This window comes from Gadus morhua, chromosome 18 (assembly GCF_902167405.1).
Source record: "Gadus morhua chromosome 18, gadMor3.0, whole genome shotgun sequence".
NCBI lineage: Eukaryota > Metazoa > Chordata > Actinopteri > Gadiformes > Gadidae > Gadus > Gadus morhua.
The window spans coordinates 11,078,600-11,095,090 of record NC_044065.1 but is presented as its reverse complement, the minus strand read 5'-3'; the positions used below and the strand labels follow the sequence as shown (position 1 = coordinate 11,095,090).

The 16,491-nt window shown below is 45.9% G+C and overlaps 1 protein-coding gene across 1 annotated transcript in view; it reads right to left on the bottom strand.

The window, feature by feature from the left end:
* Nucleotides 1-242: 242 nt before the first annotated feature.
* frmpd2 (FERM and PDZ domain containing 2) overlaps nt 243-16,491 on the bottom strand; it is a 19,359-nt gene continuing 3,110 nt past the window's right edge. Inside the window, exons 2-30 of the mRNA XM_030341089.1 lie at nt 16,007-16,128; nt 15,288-15,451; nt 14,890-14,955; nt 14,490-14,669; nt 14,196-14,271; nt 13,932-14,019; nt 13,552-13,708; nt 13,057-13,128; nt 12,532-12,706; nt 11,920-12,055; nt 11,636-11,774; nt 11,313-11,465; nt 10,726-10,911; nt 10,309-10,468; nt 9,748-9,976; nt 8,710-8,783; nt 8,358-8,432; nt 8,103-8,210; nt 7,637-7,753; nt 6,871-7,055; nt 6,126-6,218; nt 4,489-4,582; nt 4,105-4,190; nt 3,552-3,753; nt 1,709-1,923; nt 1,228-1,294; nt 965-1,119; nt 740-801; nt 243-309 (exon numbers count right to left, since the gene is read on the bottom strand). Coding sequence (XP_030196949.1) covers nt 1,082-1,119; nt 1,228-1,294; nt 1,709-1,923; nt 3,552-3,753; nt 4,105-4,190; nt 4,489-4,582; nt 6,126-6,218; nt 6,871-7,055; nt 7,637-7,753; nt 8,103-8,210; nt 8,358-8,432; nt 8,710-8,783; nt 9,748-9,976; nt 10,309-10,468; nt 10,726-10,911; nt 11,313-11,465; nt 11,636-11,774; nt 11,920-12,055; nt 12,532-12,706; nt 13,057-13,128; nt 13,552-13,708; nt 13,932-14,019; nt 14,196-14,271; nt 14,490-14,669; nt 14,890-14,955; nt 15,288-15,451; nt 16,007-16,127 — 3,456 coding nt within the window. The 5' untranslated portion in view covers nt 16,128 and the 3' untranslated portion in view covers nt 243-309; nt 740-801; nt 965-1,081. The remainder of the gene's footprint in view (nt 310-739; nt 802-964; nt 1,120-1,227; nt 1,295-1,708; nt 1,924-3,551; nt 3,754-4,104; nt 4,191-4,488; nt 4,583-6,125; nt 6,219-6,870; nt 7,056-7,636; nt 7,754-8,102; nt 8,211-8,357; nt 8,433-8,709; nt 8,784-9,747; nt 9,977-10,308; nt 10,469-10,725; nt 10,912-11,312; nt 11,466-11,635; nt 11,775-11,919; nt 12,056-12,531; nt 12,707-13,056; nt 13,129-13,551; nt 13,709-13,931; nt 14,020-14,195; nt 14,272-14,489; nt 14,670-14,889; nt 14,956-15,287; nt 15,452-16,006; nt 16,129-16,491) is intronic.

Below are 16,491 nucleotides of genomic sequence, written 5' to 3'. Positions count from 1 at the left end.
ATTGTTTTTGTATTTTGAGTTTGGTGACTCATCTTAATACACAGGGATTCACTGGGACGTTAGTTAGGTAAAAAGCTAAAAGTGCACATTTCAATTGGGTTTATTGTTTAATGGCTTGGAAACAAACCATTGTAATAATAACAGGAATTATTGTGGTGCTGATTTACTGCTGTTGTCCCAATGTCTTCATATTGATGACTTACAAATGTTCATTCGTGAACCAAACATTCAAGCTGTTTCTGTTTGAAATTCACTTCAGTTGCTGTTGACAACCTCAAACACTGTTCCCCTCTGGGGATTTCTCTAGTCCTGTGGAGAAAACACATAACACACAAGTTAGTTTATTTTCTAAAACCTTTAGATTTAGCTGAATTAATTACTTAAACTGCTTGAGATTAAGCAGCAACTAACCTGTGTTACATTATCATTTTTTTAGAACGAACACCGGTGCTAGTCTGCCACCTTGTGGCCGTTTTCATATTAAGATGCATTAATAGGCCCACTTCTGGTTCAGTCAAACAATATGGGACTGGAGTTCTCTGCTGCTGTTGAAGTGAATGGACACACCAGAGACTTCCAACAGAAATCTTTCCTTCTTTTCTCTTCCTTGTGATACTTTATTCCTTGTGAGGATTGATTTTACTTTTTGTCTTTTATTGTTGCGTTTAACTGGTCGTACAGCGTTATTATGAGTTAAGAGTTAGAGTGATTATGAACTGATTACTATCAGAGTCCATACCTTCTAGACCAGGAGACCAAAGGTAAGGCTATCCAGGCTGGTCCACTCTGTCAGACTCCAGCCTGTCAGACAATTTTCAGTACCGTTAATTACTTGACATCAGTCTATCCGTTTTTCTTGTGCCAATATTGATACATAGATGAAAACAATTTGCATTTATCATAGCAGACTTTGAAAGAACAGTGAGGTGGCTTCACTCCTGTTTGAAGATGTTGTTCCGCCTACCTGGGCGCCGCTTCCTGCCGTCCCTGCGACTCCATGTCCGCTTCCTGTTTCCTCAGGAACGACCACAGCCTCCTGTGCTTCCATTGGTGCCGTCGCTGTCGGTCACTGTGACATCACTCATGTGCCAGCAAATTGCTCAATGGGAGGAAGGGTCCCTAAAGGGCAAAGCAAGTCATTCGATATGGTATAAGTTTTTTTGCTATTATTGGATGTGCATGTGTGTGTGTGAGTGCGTGCATGTACATGTTAATGTGTGTGCCCACCTGATGCAGGACGGCACAGGGACAGTAGTACTTCAGACGATGAGTTCTTGAACAACTGTAGCACCCTCTAGAGGGCAAAGAGAGAATGACATGCAGAATATAAGCAGCATTAGCGGCAAATATGTTTTAGGATATGGAAAGTGAGGTTTATGAGGCAGCTTTAAGATATTTTACAGATAACAACAGGCAGGGTTGGATATCTTTGGTGTATGTTTTTGTGAAGAGTTGAACGTGTATGCTTCACATATGACTTGTAATAATTCAATTGTAGCCTATGTCTGATACTTTTTATTAATTATACTTGTTGCATGTCCAATTTTAATACATTGATTACATCAGAAGGGAGTACCTTGAGAAATCATGAACGATATCCAATGCTCTACACAGCTAAACCTTCAACAGAATACATACAACGACATGTATAACACTCATACATCTAACTTAACATCCAATCAAAAACACTGGGGGGGTCACTGGTTACCGGGTAGATCAGGTCCTTGAGGTGCTGTCCGTCGATGGCCACGATGACGTCGCCCTCGCGGATGCGTGCGCAGAGGCGGGCCGGCTGGTCTGGGAACAGCTGCTTGATGCGCACCACGCTGCCCGCCTCCTGCCCCAGGGGGTCCATGTCACACATGATGAAGCTGAAGCCAAGGCCCTTGGGGCCCTTGGTCAAGGTCACCTCGAATGTGTTGTCTGGGGAGGATCCAGGTGGGGGGGGGGCACGGTTATGGTTCGGGTGGGGTTAAAGGTGCAGTAGGTTTGATTTAAAAGTCTTTGTTAGAATTGTTGTAGCCATCCGTCAGCAGTGAGTGAGATGCAGAACGAGATTTTTTGTTTTGAGTTGACTGCCTCTGCCTCTATATGGGTCATTTTAGATTTGAGTCTGCTCCCGGATAATTTCGGAGCAAACAGGGCATCTCTTCCATGATTGGGTTTGACAAATCCATCTTGCCTGTCAATAACAGGTGCTTGAAATGCAACACTTGAATGCAACTCAATGGCCGAGAAACATAGTGAGGGTGGGAGCAGAGAAGGATGGGACATTTTTTGGGTTGTTTCTTTTCAAAATCGTTCTCCCTTCTGCTCTCTCAAATGTTACCTGCAGCTCGTTTGAGTCTGAAGTCTCTATGTACTCTTTGTACTCTTCAGCTCCAAATCCAAATCTCACTGCTCCCTTTATTCATGTTTATTGAAGAGGTCATTATGCGATCTGCAATATTTTGAGCCTAATCCTTTATTTTATTTTGATTTTCTGTTTAGGTTAGCAGTAGCAGTAGCAGTTAGCAAATCTTACGGCTCTATAGATGCATGTTTGTAGGAAAGTTAGGGTTAGGGTTAAGAGAGAGAGAGAGAATGAGAGAATGAAGGGATCACCACTATTACGTTTCTTTATTCATTATGATTTATTCATTGATATAATTGTTATTTTTCCATTTTCTCTTTTTTCTTCTATGGTGGAGGATGTCGCTTTGTTTTTGGTCATTCGGTTCAGTTAGGTTCTGCTTGCGAAATGCTGCTAATCTCCTACGCCGGCCCTTTAAGTGGGGTCGCAGGTCAGGGTCGAGGAGAGGGTGTCAGGTGAGACGTAGGAGAGGCAGGGGGGCTTAAAGAACAGTAAGATAAGTGGTGGGGGTGGCGGTGTTGGCCAGGTGACTAGGGGGAGGAGTCAGGGTTGTAGAGATGGTGTAAAAGTTCATAGGTGGCAGTTTACGCATGCTACTAGCTTACAGCGAAGATTCCTCACGCAAGTTTCTCTAGCGCACGAGAGTTTTAGTGTCCCTAATCCCAACTGACACACCGTGGGATAAGTAGTAGGTTATTTGAAACTGTACTGATACATATAATGCATTCCCCTTCATCTGTGCATGTAGTGGCAAAATATCAGCAGTGAATCTTCCTGTTTTTCTGATATTTTTCTACGCTCATTTAGATGTTATATTGCTTGTATATCTACTGTAGACCAGAAATCTAGCGTGTAACGATGAGGGTTAAGCCTAAAGCAAACCAAGTGTCAATTTTGCTCCATATTTGTAGCACAATCCAAGAAAGAAAAAAGAAGCTAAGCCTGGGACCGGGAATTTAGCAGTCTTTTGTGTCTGTATTTTGTGTCTGTTCCGACGTAGCTGTGTGCCTAGAGCTTTATCAATGGTTTGCGTTCGATCGCTGACAATAGAATATAAAACAGTTAACATGTTTATGCAAAAACCCGACGGAATCGTCACATAATTCCTCCGGCCCCAAAGTTTGGAGAACCTTTACGTCATGTCAATGTCAGGGTGATGCAGTGTCACAGAGAGCTCCAGGGACCGAGCTAACCCTACCGTCCGCCATGAAGCGGTAGTCCCGGGGCTTCTGGGGCTCGCCGCCGGCCATCGGGGGAGAGTTGATGGCGGGGCAGCTGTTGTAGCGGAGGTGGTTGGTGTCCGGGCTGCAGCTCTTAGGGGACAGACTGCGGGCCGTGTCGGGGCTCAGGGACACGCGGGGCAGACTCATCCTCTCTCGCTCCACGACCAGGGAGACCACCTGCAGAGAGAGAGAGGGGGGGGGGGGGGGGGGATTAGATGAAGGATAGGGGAGAAGAGGACAGAGGAGAGGAGGATCGGATCAGGAATACGTGGAAGGTAGTAGAGAAGTTGAAGATGAGATGTAAGGTGAGGAGGAGAAAATAAAAGGAGATGAGGGGGGGGGGGGGGGAGGAGGAAGGGAGACATGAGGAGTGCAGAATTGAGCAGAGAAGAGAAAGAACATGGTACACATAAATACACACATAGCGAGAGGAAGAGAGAGAGCGAGAGAGAGAGCGAGAGAGAGAGAGAAATAGATACAGACAGAGACAGATTCAATAACGATGTCTGGCTACATTCACACATGTACCTCTCCTGTCTTGGTCAGACACTCCACGGCCTGCTGGTACGTAAAATTATCCAGCCTCAGCCCGTCTACCTCCAGCAGCCTGTCATCTGTCGCACACACACACACACACACACACACACACACACACACACACACACACACCCACACACACACACACACACACACACACACACACACACACACACACACAAACATATCCACACACACACACACACACACACACACACACACACACAAACATACCCACACACGCAAAAACACACACACCCACCCGCACGAAGATAGAAGACGGTAAGACATACAGACAAGCAGCCAGATGGATTGTGTTTGTCTGTCTATCTTTGGCTGTGTGCGAGGGGAGCAGCTGGTAGCGTGACATCATACCTGGGTGCAGGCGTCCGTCCCTCTCTGCCGCCCCCCCGGGGACCAGGCTCTTGACGTAGAGACCCCCGTTACGGAGGTTGCTATTGATGCCACCCTGGGGAAAGACAAACACCACGTTGGACTGGTTCAACCAATGAAATACTTTGATTTATGAATGGATTCATGTTTAATATATCTCATTCAGATACATTATTCAGGAAAGGAAACCCAAGACAAAGCTTCATTAGTTCCAACATTTTACTGTTTAATACAATATTATTCAATGAATTACAGATTTGACTATTTAATCATCATATACTTATATAATTTGAGCAAGAGAAAGGGGAAACCCAGTTCATTGTGTCTTGTAACAGCTTGCTAGAGGCAGTTGTATCCCTGGCCTGGTTTAAAGCCAAGCAGGCTCCTATGAACTCAGTCACACTGCGTGTGCGTTGCTCTCTGCTCCTCTAATCCCCCGACCACCAGGGGCTTAATCAGATCGGGGAGACTAGACGTGATGGGCTGAGGGACCCGGAGGCCAGCTCCTCCCCACGGTCCCTATGTGCTCCACACTCATTGCTCACCGGCAAACATATTACCTACCATACCATTTGTTTCTACAGAAACCTTTTAAAGTTGATGTGTTAATACAGTAATGTAGTAACAATTTAAAAATGACAAAATTGGGATATATATTTAAAAAAGAAAAGCAGTCATGCACTGACGAATGGGAAATGTTCCATTGTTTCCTGAACAATGTATCCTCTATTCCGCTCAATATAATTATCACACCATAACAAAAAGGATCTCACCTAAAGGGCTCAAAAGTTCAAATCCAGTGTTAATATGAAAGGCAGATGTTTGAACCAACAACCCAAGAAAGTTTAAACTCCCGGACTCCTGCAGCTCTTAACTCGACTACTTGCATTAGAGAGTGTACTCATACTGGTACTGGTACTAGAAATGCTCCGCTTCACTGCCAGTGAATGATGCCTCTGCTGCCCATCATTAAAGTGACCATCTATGAACAGTCACTGAAGAATGTGCATTTGTCTTGCAACCAGCAACCAGTACAATCCTTGTGGTTATCAAGCACACCACACTAGACCGCAAAATTTAAATTCTACAGTAGTTCTCCATCTCTCTCTTCTTGACAGCACAGAGGGTGACCTAGGGGAGTGCCTGCCAAGTTCTAAATGACAGTAAAAGGGAAAGGGTCATTAGACAGCCGGTGGACAGGAAGTGATTCCCATCTGGTCATCCCAGGCATTAGATAGACCGACAGAGAGAGAGAGAGAGCGAGAGAGAGAGAGAGAGAGAGAGAGAGAGAGAGAGAGAGAGAGAGAGAGAGAGAGATGAGCAGATAACAAAGAGCAGAGAGAGACTGAGAGACGTGAAAAGGGAGCAGATGAGAGAGGTTGAAGGGCAAATCATTTGAAGGGGAATAAGGCTAAAAGAGAGAAGTATTGCTTTCAGTAATTTAGGTTAGGTGTGTCTGTAAGTGTGTGTGTGTAATATGTGTATCTAAGTCTGTCTGTGAGTGTTTGAGTGAGTGAGTGAGTGAGTGCGTGCATGCGTGATTGTGTAAGTGAGTGAGTGTGTTCATGCATGCATGCGTGTGTGATTGAGTGAGTGTGTGTGTGTTACAGTGAACTCACTGATATGCTGATTCCCAGGCTGCCTCCCATCTTCCGCAGCTCCAGGGTCAGCTCCTCTGGCCTCACGCTGTTCAGAGAGGAGAGGGAGCCGTCCTGCCATCACACACACACACACACACACACACACACACACACACACACACACACACACACACACACACACACACACACACACACACACACACACACACACACACACACACACACACACACACACACACAACTAGCCATCAGAATCTGCACGCCTCTTCTCTCTACACACCTCACATATGCAGAGCTCCAGCGTGTGTTATCCTACTTAGCTATTCAGGGATTCTTGTAGTTACATATCATTAAGACACAGATCATGGCCTCTTGCTCTAGAAGGCCACAGCCATGGGGGGATCCACCCCTGCACCTTATCAGCTGGGAGTCCAACTATTGACACAATCCCGTCTGCCCTGCCACAAGGAGGGAGTCTGGGATTGGTAAGTCCATCTCTTCTCTCTGCATTGTAGCACGTTGAAGCAGTTGCTTTGCTTATTTTATGAGTTTTAACGTGCTCAAGTGATTCTCGCATTTCTCTGGACTTGGCCCTTAGTGTAAGTCCCATTGGACAGAAACCTCTGCCAAATAAGTGCAATGCAACTTCACGTCACGTCATCCCCTTTTACCTGATAAAAGCATCAACCTCGCCCTCTCCTAGCCCCTCCTCCCTCAGACGTTAGCTCCTCCCCTGTCCCTCCGGCTGCAGCCCGAGGTCTACCTGGGCGTTGTAGATGCGTATGTCGGGGGGGACCTGCAGCTGGCTGCCCGTCTTGGGGGTCATCATGACGGAGATGATCTCGTCCAGGCTGCCCCCCGCCGAGTCGGGGTCCCGCGGCGGGGGCTGCTGCTGCTGGGGGCTCGGGGGCGCCCGGTGGTTCCCCAGGTTGTTGGGGCTCAATTGCACTGGAGGTGGGGGAGAGGGGGGAGAAGGGGGGAGATACAGTTAGGGGGGGGGAGAGGGGGGAAAAGGGGGGAAGACAAGGTTATGGTGGGGGAAAGGGGGGAGAAGGGGGAAAGATACAGTTATGGTGGGGGAGAGGGGGGAGAAGGGGGGAAGATACAGTTATGGTGGGGGAGAGGGGGGAGAAGGGGGGAAGATACAGTTATGGTGGGGGAGAGGGGGGAGAAGGGGGAGAAGGGGGGAGATACAGTTATGGTGGGGGAGGGGGCGCAGGGAGACACAGGGTGTGTTTTGTGTGTTCACACTCACAAACACTATTTTGGTGATTACAAAGACAGATTGGCAAATCATTACAAAAGAGACACGCACACTTGCAAAAACATGTGCACACACACCCACACACACATAAATATAAACAAACATGCGTTAACAGACATACTAGAACACACACACACACACACACACACACACACACACACACACACACACACACACACACACACACACACACACACTCACACACACACACACACACACACACACACACACACACACACACACACACACACACACACACCTTTACCTTTGGGTTGGGAGATGATGAGCTGCACTTCGGGGGGGCTGCTCTGCATGACATCTGCTGCCTCAGCAAAGGTCACGCCCTCCAGGCTGACTTGGTTCAGGGAGATCAGACGCCCTCCTAGAGGTCAAAGGTCAAACAGAAAGACCGACAGCACCGATGTGTATCAGCGGTGTGGTGGTGTTCAGCAGGGGACAACGGGACCTGTGATGGCTCCATAGCTGAACATTTGAATTATTTTTAATTCTTAAAAGATACAAAGCACTACCCTGATCAAAATAATAATATGAACAATTACAAGCCAACAACAACCCCCCAAAAACGAAACATGTATAGGTTTCACTTCAATATCTTCTTCCATTAAACTAATTATCACCATTTTCATATCATTATAATCATTTGTATTTCATCATTCTCCTCATGTTCATATCATCCTCATATCATTATTATATCTGTGTAATATTATTACCTTGTCGGATTCGGCCATCCTTAGCCGCGGGTCCACCTGGGACGATGGAGGCCACAAATATCCCCAGGTCGTATTTGCCAACCGTGTCCTCGCCTACGATCACTATGCCTGGGAACACAACCCAAACCCAGGCCTGTGTTAGAGATACAACCCCCCCCCGGCACCAAACACAACCAGCGCTTCCAACCACCACTCTGCAGGTTTAAGGAACTATGGTGTGAATCTGGTTGGGACTCAAGGCTGCGATTGGCTTACCAACGCCAAGCTTTGGGTCTTTCTTCAACGAAACACAGATGACTTCTCTCTCCGGGGCTAGTTTGGCTGGACAGTCTGTCAGATCAAACACACAACAAATACTCACTTTTCCACAAGCTTTCTGGTTTGTGGACCAGTTTCATAATGGAGACATTTTTTCACCCCTATGTATTAGCAACTTGTTTCCCAACCTGTGGTTCAGGACCCCAACTGCGGTCACCTTGGGTCATGGGAAATTTCTGGAGATATGATTGGTGGATTCTATAAAAATCAAATCCACCAACTTGTGGTGTGCTTATTTTGTTTCCTACTGGTGTGCAACGGGTTTAGGTTAGGAGGTGTGTGGTCCTACCTCTGGCAGCAGCAGAGAGGGAGGGAGCCAATGAACCACTCCTCTGAGCGCTCTGCGGGCTGCTGGAAGAGGTGCTGCAACACACACACACCAAGCCACACGCACGCAGGCACGCACGCGCGCACGCGCACACACACACACACACATCCAGCCGCATGCACGCACGCACGCACGCACGCACGCACGCACACACACACACCGGACACACACACACACACACACACACACTCAACAGACATGTCAGGTATTCTCAAGACACACACGCACGCACGCACGCACACACACACACAGACACACACACACACGCACATACACACACACACACACACACACACACGTGTCACACACACACACACACAGACACACAAAAAATGAAATGCACTCTGTCTCAGGAAGAGTCAGAAGTCAGAATGTATCCAAAAACAAATATAAGATAAGAAATGGAATGTGTAGGTCCAATGAAGTGCATATAAACACATTAATCTTCAAACAGACAAGCAGTAAATACAGGTAGACTGTGGACATTGGGATCAACTCAAAACCTTTTGTCCCACAACTCACATACCCCCCCATGTATGTATGTAAGCATGTAAGTATTTATGTATGTATGTACAGTATTTATGTATGTATGTGTGCAAGTATGTAGTTGGGTAGGTTTGTATGCATAGATTTATGCATGTATGTATGTATGTAGGTAGGTAGGTAGGTAGGTAGGTAGGTAGGTAGGTAGGTAGGTAGGTAGGTAGTATATTTTGTTTGCCCTGTTGTTGTTTGTTCTGTTAGTCTTGTCTTCTCCTTACTTTAGCGTTTAGTTTAGCATTTACCTTAGTGTTTATTTTTGTTTGCATAAGTACTTTGTATTTTTATTGTATTGTATTTTTTATCCTGTGTTTTCCACTGCTGCTGGGCTGTGGCAACAAACAAATTTCTCCTACGGGGGATTAATAAAGTTTAATCTAATCTAATCTATCAATATGTGTATGCATAGATAATGAACCACTATGGTAATCCTACAGTCAGAGGACCACCCAGGGCTACCTGTGTTGGTTGAGGCCCTGCCGGTGCTGCTTCATTCGGGCCTCGATCCTGGCGGTGAGGTCGTCGCAGAGCTTGGTCATGGAGTCGTCCTGGGGGGTGGACTGCCCGCTGTCGTCCTGGGGCGTGGTCAGGCCGCTGTCGTCCTGGGGCGTGGGGGGCTCGGTGTACGACTTGAGCCGGTCGCGTGGCGGCCGGCTGCTGGCAGCGTATTGGCCAATGTGGTTGTCTTCTGGAGGGAAGTTAGCGTTAGCATGTCAACGTCCGTTCGCTGACACTTTTAGCAACTGCAGTGACTGCAGTATTTGTTAAAACAACTGAAAGTCTGTCAAAAGTTTTACAGTTCATTTAAACATACATAAATAGCAACTTAGACGGACAAGAATCAACAAGTACATCCTCATTATAGTTTGTAAAGTATTACTTTGTGAGCCACCCATAAGATGGACACTATTATTAACCTCCCAATGCAAATATATTACGTGCTGTAGAAAGCTAACATTTGTAGATGGTTAGACAGGTAGCGTTGTCACGGAGACGGCTAGTGGCTTAAGGCTAACTGACCTGACACATGGCTGTGGCTGAGCTTACGAGAGCTCATCTCGTTGTTGAATTTGTGCTGTGCGGAGCAGAGGTTACACAGGTATTTGGCTATCTTCGACCTTTCTGTAACAAAGGTGTACTTCTTCTTGTTGCCACGGCACTCTATGATGAACTTTCGTTTCTGCAAAGGAAGGTTCATAAGAAAAATGCTGGAAAATGAACTTCAACTTTTTTTCCTCACCACACTGACAGTAATCTTAGATCTAAAAGCTAAAAACTAAACATCATCAACATAAGCTCTACTTCAAACTCCCAAAGAAGACAAATATGACGAGTCGTCATATTTGTCGTCATTGACGACCGGATGTTGTGTCAAAACCAGATTGTGTTTTGTTTTCTACAAATATTCTTATAAAAAAATAAACATTTACGACTCACATTAGAGGAGATGGTTGAGGTTTCCCGCCAAAAGAAAGTCTGACTGGTGGATCGGCGGCCATCTTTGACGTCGTATACGATGATCCCTTTGGCAAACACACCGAGGATAATTTCCCCCTCTACCGGACGCTTCTCGTGCACAACGCGGTAGAACAACACGCCATACTCGGGCAGGCTCAGACTCACCTGCGGAGAGATAGATAGGTTCGAAAAAATTGGTTGATGATCTCGATTCAGTTGGTTCACTGGTCCCTTTCGACAAAAATGAACACAGTTGACAAAACCCACCTGGTGTTTATTATTGTCCCAAGACATGTATGTCTCAAGATAAGAGGTAGTAGTAGGTCTCAGGTAGTGTGGGAATGATTTAGGATATTCACATTTGATAGAAAAGTTTTATTCATAAAATTAATTAACGATAAACTGCATATGGAGTCGGAATGCCTCATCACAGCACTTCTGTTAATATATTATAACATTTCTAGTAAATCTGAATAAGGATTAATGAATTAAATAATAATAATTAAATGATAATTTTCAATATTAATATACATGTATACAAGCATAAGAGTTTTCTGCCTTGTCACCTTAAGGAACTCCAGTTCCGACTCGTCTGAGAGCATTTGGGTGTTGCTGGCGTGTAACCGCAGCAACTCATCCTTAATGGAAGGCAAGGCACGTTTCTCCATGACGCTCTTGGAGATGTAGTGGTCCACCCGGTAGTAGCTTCTACCGTACACCTGCGCACAGCAACACGCCTCAGTCAGCACAATCCATCCATTCATGGCACAAGTACAAACGCATACATTTCTTAATATTTAATAAGAAAATACATAGAACACAACTGACAGAATAAACAATAATAGAAAGACTAAAGAAGAGATGATAGCCGCGTCCCAGCACCAGGTACCTCAGGCATGCAGTCTCCGTACTCTGCCTGCAGGGCCAGCCCCGCCAGGTACAGAGAGCTCTCCTCGTGGCAAGACAGGCGGTCTTCCAGGAAGTCCTTCCTCAGCTGGAGGTAGTACTGGTGGCGGCTCAACTTGTGCCTGTCAGAAAAATAATGGATAACACGATCCATTTCATAAAACGAACACGATGACTTGAAGCCAAATTATGCTTTTGGGTAGAGGCAGCCGCCACAATATATATCCTGACAACTACATACAAAACTAGAGAATGTGTCTCACTTACAAAAGCAGGGAAATGTCACTGACGAAAAACTTGACCCGGAAGTAGAGAATAAAGGGGGTCGTAGGCACTTTTTTCCAGGAGTCGGGGGCAACCTTGGAAATCTTGGTGTCAGTGTCCAGGAAGAAGAACTCATTGTCTGAGAAGAAAAGGGAGAGAATTAGACGTTTCCACACAGACCCAACCAACTCGATAGACTGTCAGTTGCACATTCTCACATTGTTCCTATAGGTCCCTCCATTTGTATATTTTTGGGACCTTTTTACCTCAAATATAAAATGTTGTTGTAGTGAGTTTGTGATTAACTGGCTTAAGATCCAGATATTCCAACGCTTGCTCCCACACTCCCTACCTCCCTTTCCTTAGTGGAAACTCTGTCTCACGATGATGAATCTGTCTCACTCCCCAAACCACTCAAAGGTATGTGACTTCAGACCCAGCTCATAAAGAAACAGGGTAGGGGTTTGGCTAGTTGTTGAAGGATGCCTACAAGTGCGGATGCAGGATTTTGGGGGCAACAAAAACTAGTAGCTTCCGTCGTTGGAGGCGGGGCAGCCGCTACAAGATCCTACTCTACAACACAACACACGACCCACAGAGTCCTCTTCCTCCTACCGTCGACGTAGGCCAGGCCGAAGTAGAAGTGCTCCACAAGGTTGGAGTGGGCCACGATCATGTCGAAGACGTCCCCGCACCGGCTCTTCGCTTCGCACCTCACCTGGAGGCTCTGGCCGCTGGGCATCACCACACCCACCTCCCTCTGGGTGGAGGAGGCCTTCCCCTTCCTCGACTGAGAGGAGAGGAAGAGGGCGGGGGGGGAGACGAGAGGAGCAGACGAAGATGGGGAGAGGACAATAGAGGGAGGAAAGGGGGAGAAGAAGTGAGGAAAAGAGAAGGGCGGAGAGGAGATAGATATAAAAAGAGAAGAGAAGGGAGAAAAAGGGTGAGAGAAAGGTAGGAAGGGGGGAGAGAAGAGAGGATGGAGAGAAAAGAGAGGGAGAGAAGAAAGGGGGAGAGAAGAGAGGGAAAATTCATCATGGACTTCTGAAGAATACTTAGATCGTTTGAAGTATGGAGTATAGAGATGCCTTTGTTGTCTGATTGCGTATTAATGGATTATCAACTCCCCGTTAAACTCACCATTATTGATCCTGGCAGCTCCAAGACAACATGGGGCTCATCTTGCATTCTAATGAACTCTGGGCCCATTTCCTATCGAAGACAATTATACAACAAAGCCGTATTAACCTAAAGGTCCAGTGTGTAGAGATTAGCAGCATCGAGCAGTGAGCTGGCAGAATGCTACCAACTAAATCCGCTCCAACATTTCTAAATAGCATTTCTGAGAATTACATAACAAATAAGAAACTCAAGATATACAGTAAAATAAGTATATAAGTATAATTTATGTACATTATAATTTAATTGTGACATTGGAAAGGTTATTTCAGCTGTTGCAACACATAATAAATGTTTGGTTTTGGTTGTTTAATGCTTTAGTTGGAAGGATCACATATATCATGGTTTTGCTAGTAGGTATACACTGCTAAGGGGTTATCATTGTCCAAAACTGCCATAAGGTCATTCTAATGAAAACAATCCAATAAATGTACTGATCATTAAGAGTAGAGCCACCTTGAGTTTCTTATCGTTCAGACTAAGGGTGGAACTGTAGTGGTTGAGGGCCCGTGGGTTGGTATCGCGACCACCGTCCATGTACGGACTACAAGGGGTGCGGTTCGATTGTTGATAGCGGGTGTAATCGTCTCTGTAACGACCTCCCGAAGAAACTCTGGAGAAAAGGAAGAAAGAAAAGTGACAGGCAAAAATTATATTTTGATATTTTTGTTGATGTTTTCAGAGTGTTTCCCCAATTATATTGAGTTACATGCCGATTTTTTGCTAAACTAAATAAAACGTCTTATTTTCAACATCAAACTAACAGGAAGAGGGTTGATTAGAAAACGTCCAATTTCAACTGCCAAACTTATTTGCAGTATGGACGCATCACGTACCCTGCGTTTTCTGTTCGGTACGAGGCTCCTGAGCAAGCTCTGGAAGCCTTCCTCCTCATCGCCCAGTTAGAGTTACTAAAATAACCAGCTGGAAAGACACAGGACAGATTTAAATTGGAATTCCAACAGTCAAAGAATCTATACTAAAGCTTCGTGAAATACTTTCAGAATGGTGTCCCTGCATAATTTATTGAGGTTTTTCTGGAAATGTTTTGCTATTTAGTATTTTGTAGGATATTATGATGTGTTATTGATGAACCATACCGTGAAATCTGTCTCTAACCGTCTGACTGCGGTCTGTGAGTTGTGTTCCATTTTCAGACATGGTAACATGATCAACCTACAAAGGTACAAAGAAAGGTAAAAAAAAAGACAAAGATGTATGTCAGAATTGTTGGAACCTGGAATATAGTATATTGAAAAAATATATATATTCTACCAGATTTTTTAATAACCTCGAATGGCCCAAATAGCCCTTCCTTGTAGCTAATTAACTCAATGAACTATAGCTTGAAACAATAAAGAACAATGAATGATAACTTGGGTAGCCCAACTCACTGAGTTCCGGAAAACGTCCTCCACTAGTTGTTTGATGAGTCTGTCAGGAGGGGGCAGCAGAGAGGCTGTGTGGTGCTGTTCACAGGTCTCTAGTACCGCCAGCAGATCGGCCCGTTTCAACACCACATCTTCGCACATGCTCAGTAGCAGCCTGTCCAGCTCGCTGCTCAGCTGGACAGGCTGGGGCAGCAAGACACCGACCGGCAGGGAGTGATTAACAAAGAGTGGGACAAAGGAGAGAAAATAAACCAGTCAAAAAAGGAGATTCAGATTAATTATTTTGGTAGAGCTTACATAAAGAGCCAAAAATGGAGAAAGCCAACTAAGATAGATAAACTGATCTATTGTTTGATTGATTAATTGATGGACTGATTGACTTAAACAGACAGTAATAAAGTACCTGGTTTTGAGGTAGCAGGTAATCCGCACACCAGTACAGCATCATCCCCATGGAATACACCGCCATCTGCACACAAACCACCATGTGGCAATGACACAGTTAAAACAATATTTGTTCAGAACTGGTTGTTATTTGTCAAAGGAGCAGAAAACAGCGGTTGTCAGGTAGTGGTGTGAACCCAAGGTGGCACTAAATGAAACCCTAAGATGTACTCTGTTTAGAGAACGCTTTGATCCAAAGTAATTAAAATTAACCTTGTTGAAGTTGGGGTTTGAATCCATAACCTTTCTACTGGGCGTCATGAACCCCATAACCAGTAGAAGACTATACCAAGATATGTAAGAAACCAGTTCATTCATAGTTGTGCAGCGGTACTGATGACGTGTTGTGGGGTCCACCTTCTCCGCTGCCGTGCGGCTGGATGCGACCAGACCCTGACGGACCTCCGGGGCCGTGAAGGAGGCCACATCCTCAGACCGGGAACAGCCCTTGAAGGCCAGGCTCCCACTGGCCGAGAGCAGCACCGAGCCCGGGCTCAGCACGCTGCACATGTTCCCCGAGCCTGGAGGAAGAACACCAGGACATACTTTATTGTTGAATATAGGGCGTTTGATGGATGCATTCATGCGTACATCTTAGCGTGACGACCCCAATGGGACTCCAACCTCTCACATGGGCAGTGCGTACGTCATGCTGTTCTAGTTGAGCATAGTTAAGAGCACCATATCACTTATTCATTTCAAATCCATTAACCATACTACAACCTTATTTATCTGCCGATACCGGTTTTATATTGTTATCGGTGTCAATAAATGACTACGATTCGACTACTCAGGTACTTTACCGTTGCAGTGAAATAAGGTTACCATACTACATGTCCTTTAGTATTATAAACGATAGTCCAGCATAGTGTTTCTGGCGGGGATTTGTCAGTGGATCGCATCGGATTACACCATCCATTACGATTGTATTTCCTTTGTCTGATCCGTTGGGTTTGACCAGATGTTGGTGCAGAACAAGGGATGGGCTCCTCCCTTTCAAACCTCAAATACAGTCTGACACAGCTTTGGACCGTGGTGAGAACGCTATGGAAACCAGACGCGTAGCGGACGGATACCTTTGCAGGAGATCTCCAGCAAGGACTCAGCGGTGGCCAGGAGCAGACCCCAGAGCTCCCCCTCATCCAGTGGTGACCCCCTGGCCTCCAACACCTCTGCCAGGGTCACAAACGTACCCATACTGGAGGGCAGGAGGGAGAGAGGGATGGAGGGAGGGTGTAGAAGTAGATACATGGATGGACAGGTTGATGCATGTAGAGATGAATGCATAGATGCACACACACACACACACAATCGCACGTACGCACGCATGCACGCGCCCGCCCGCCCGCCCGCCCGCCCGCCCGCCCGCCCGCCCGCCCGCCCGCACGCGCACACACACACACACACACACACACACACACACACACACACACACACACACACACACACACACACACACACACACACACACACACACACACACACACACACACACATACACACACGATCAATAAACTGTATATTTGGTGGAAAATATTGCATACTGGTCTACATTAAGTGC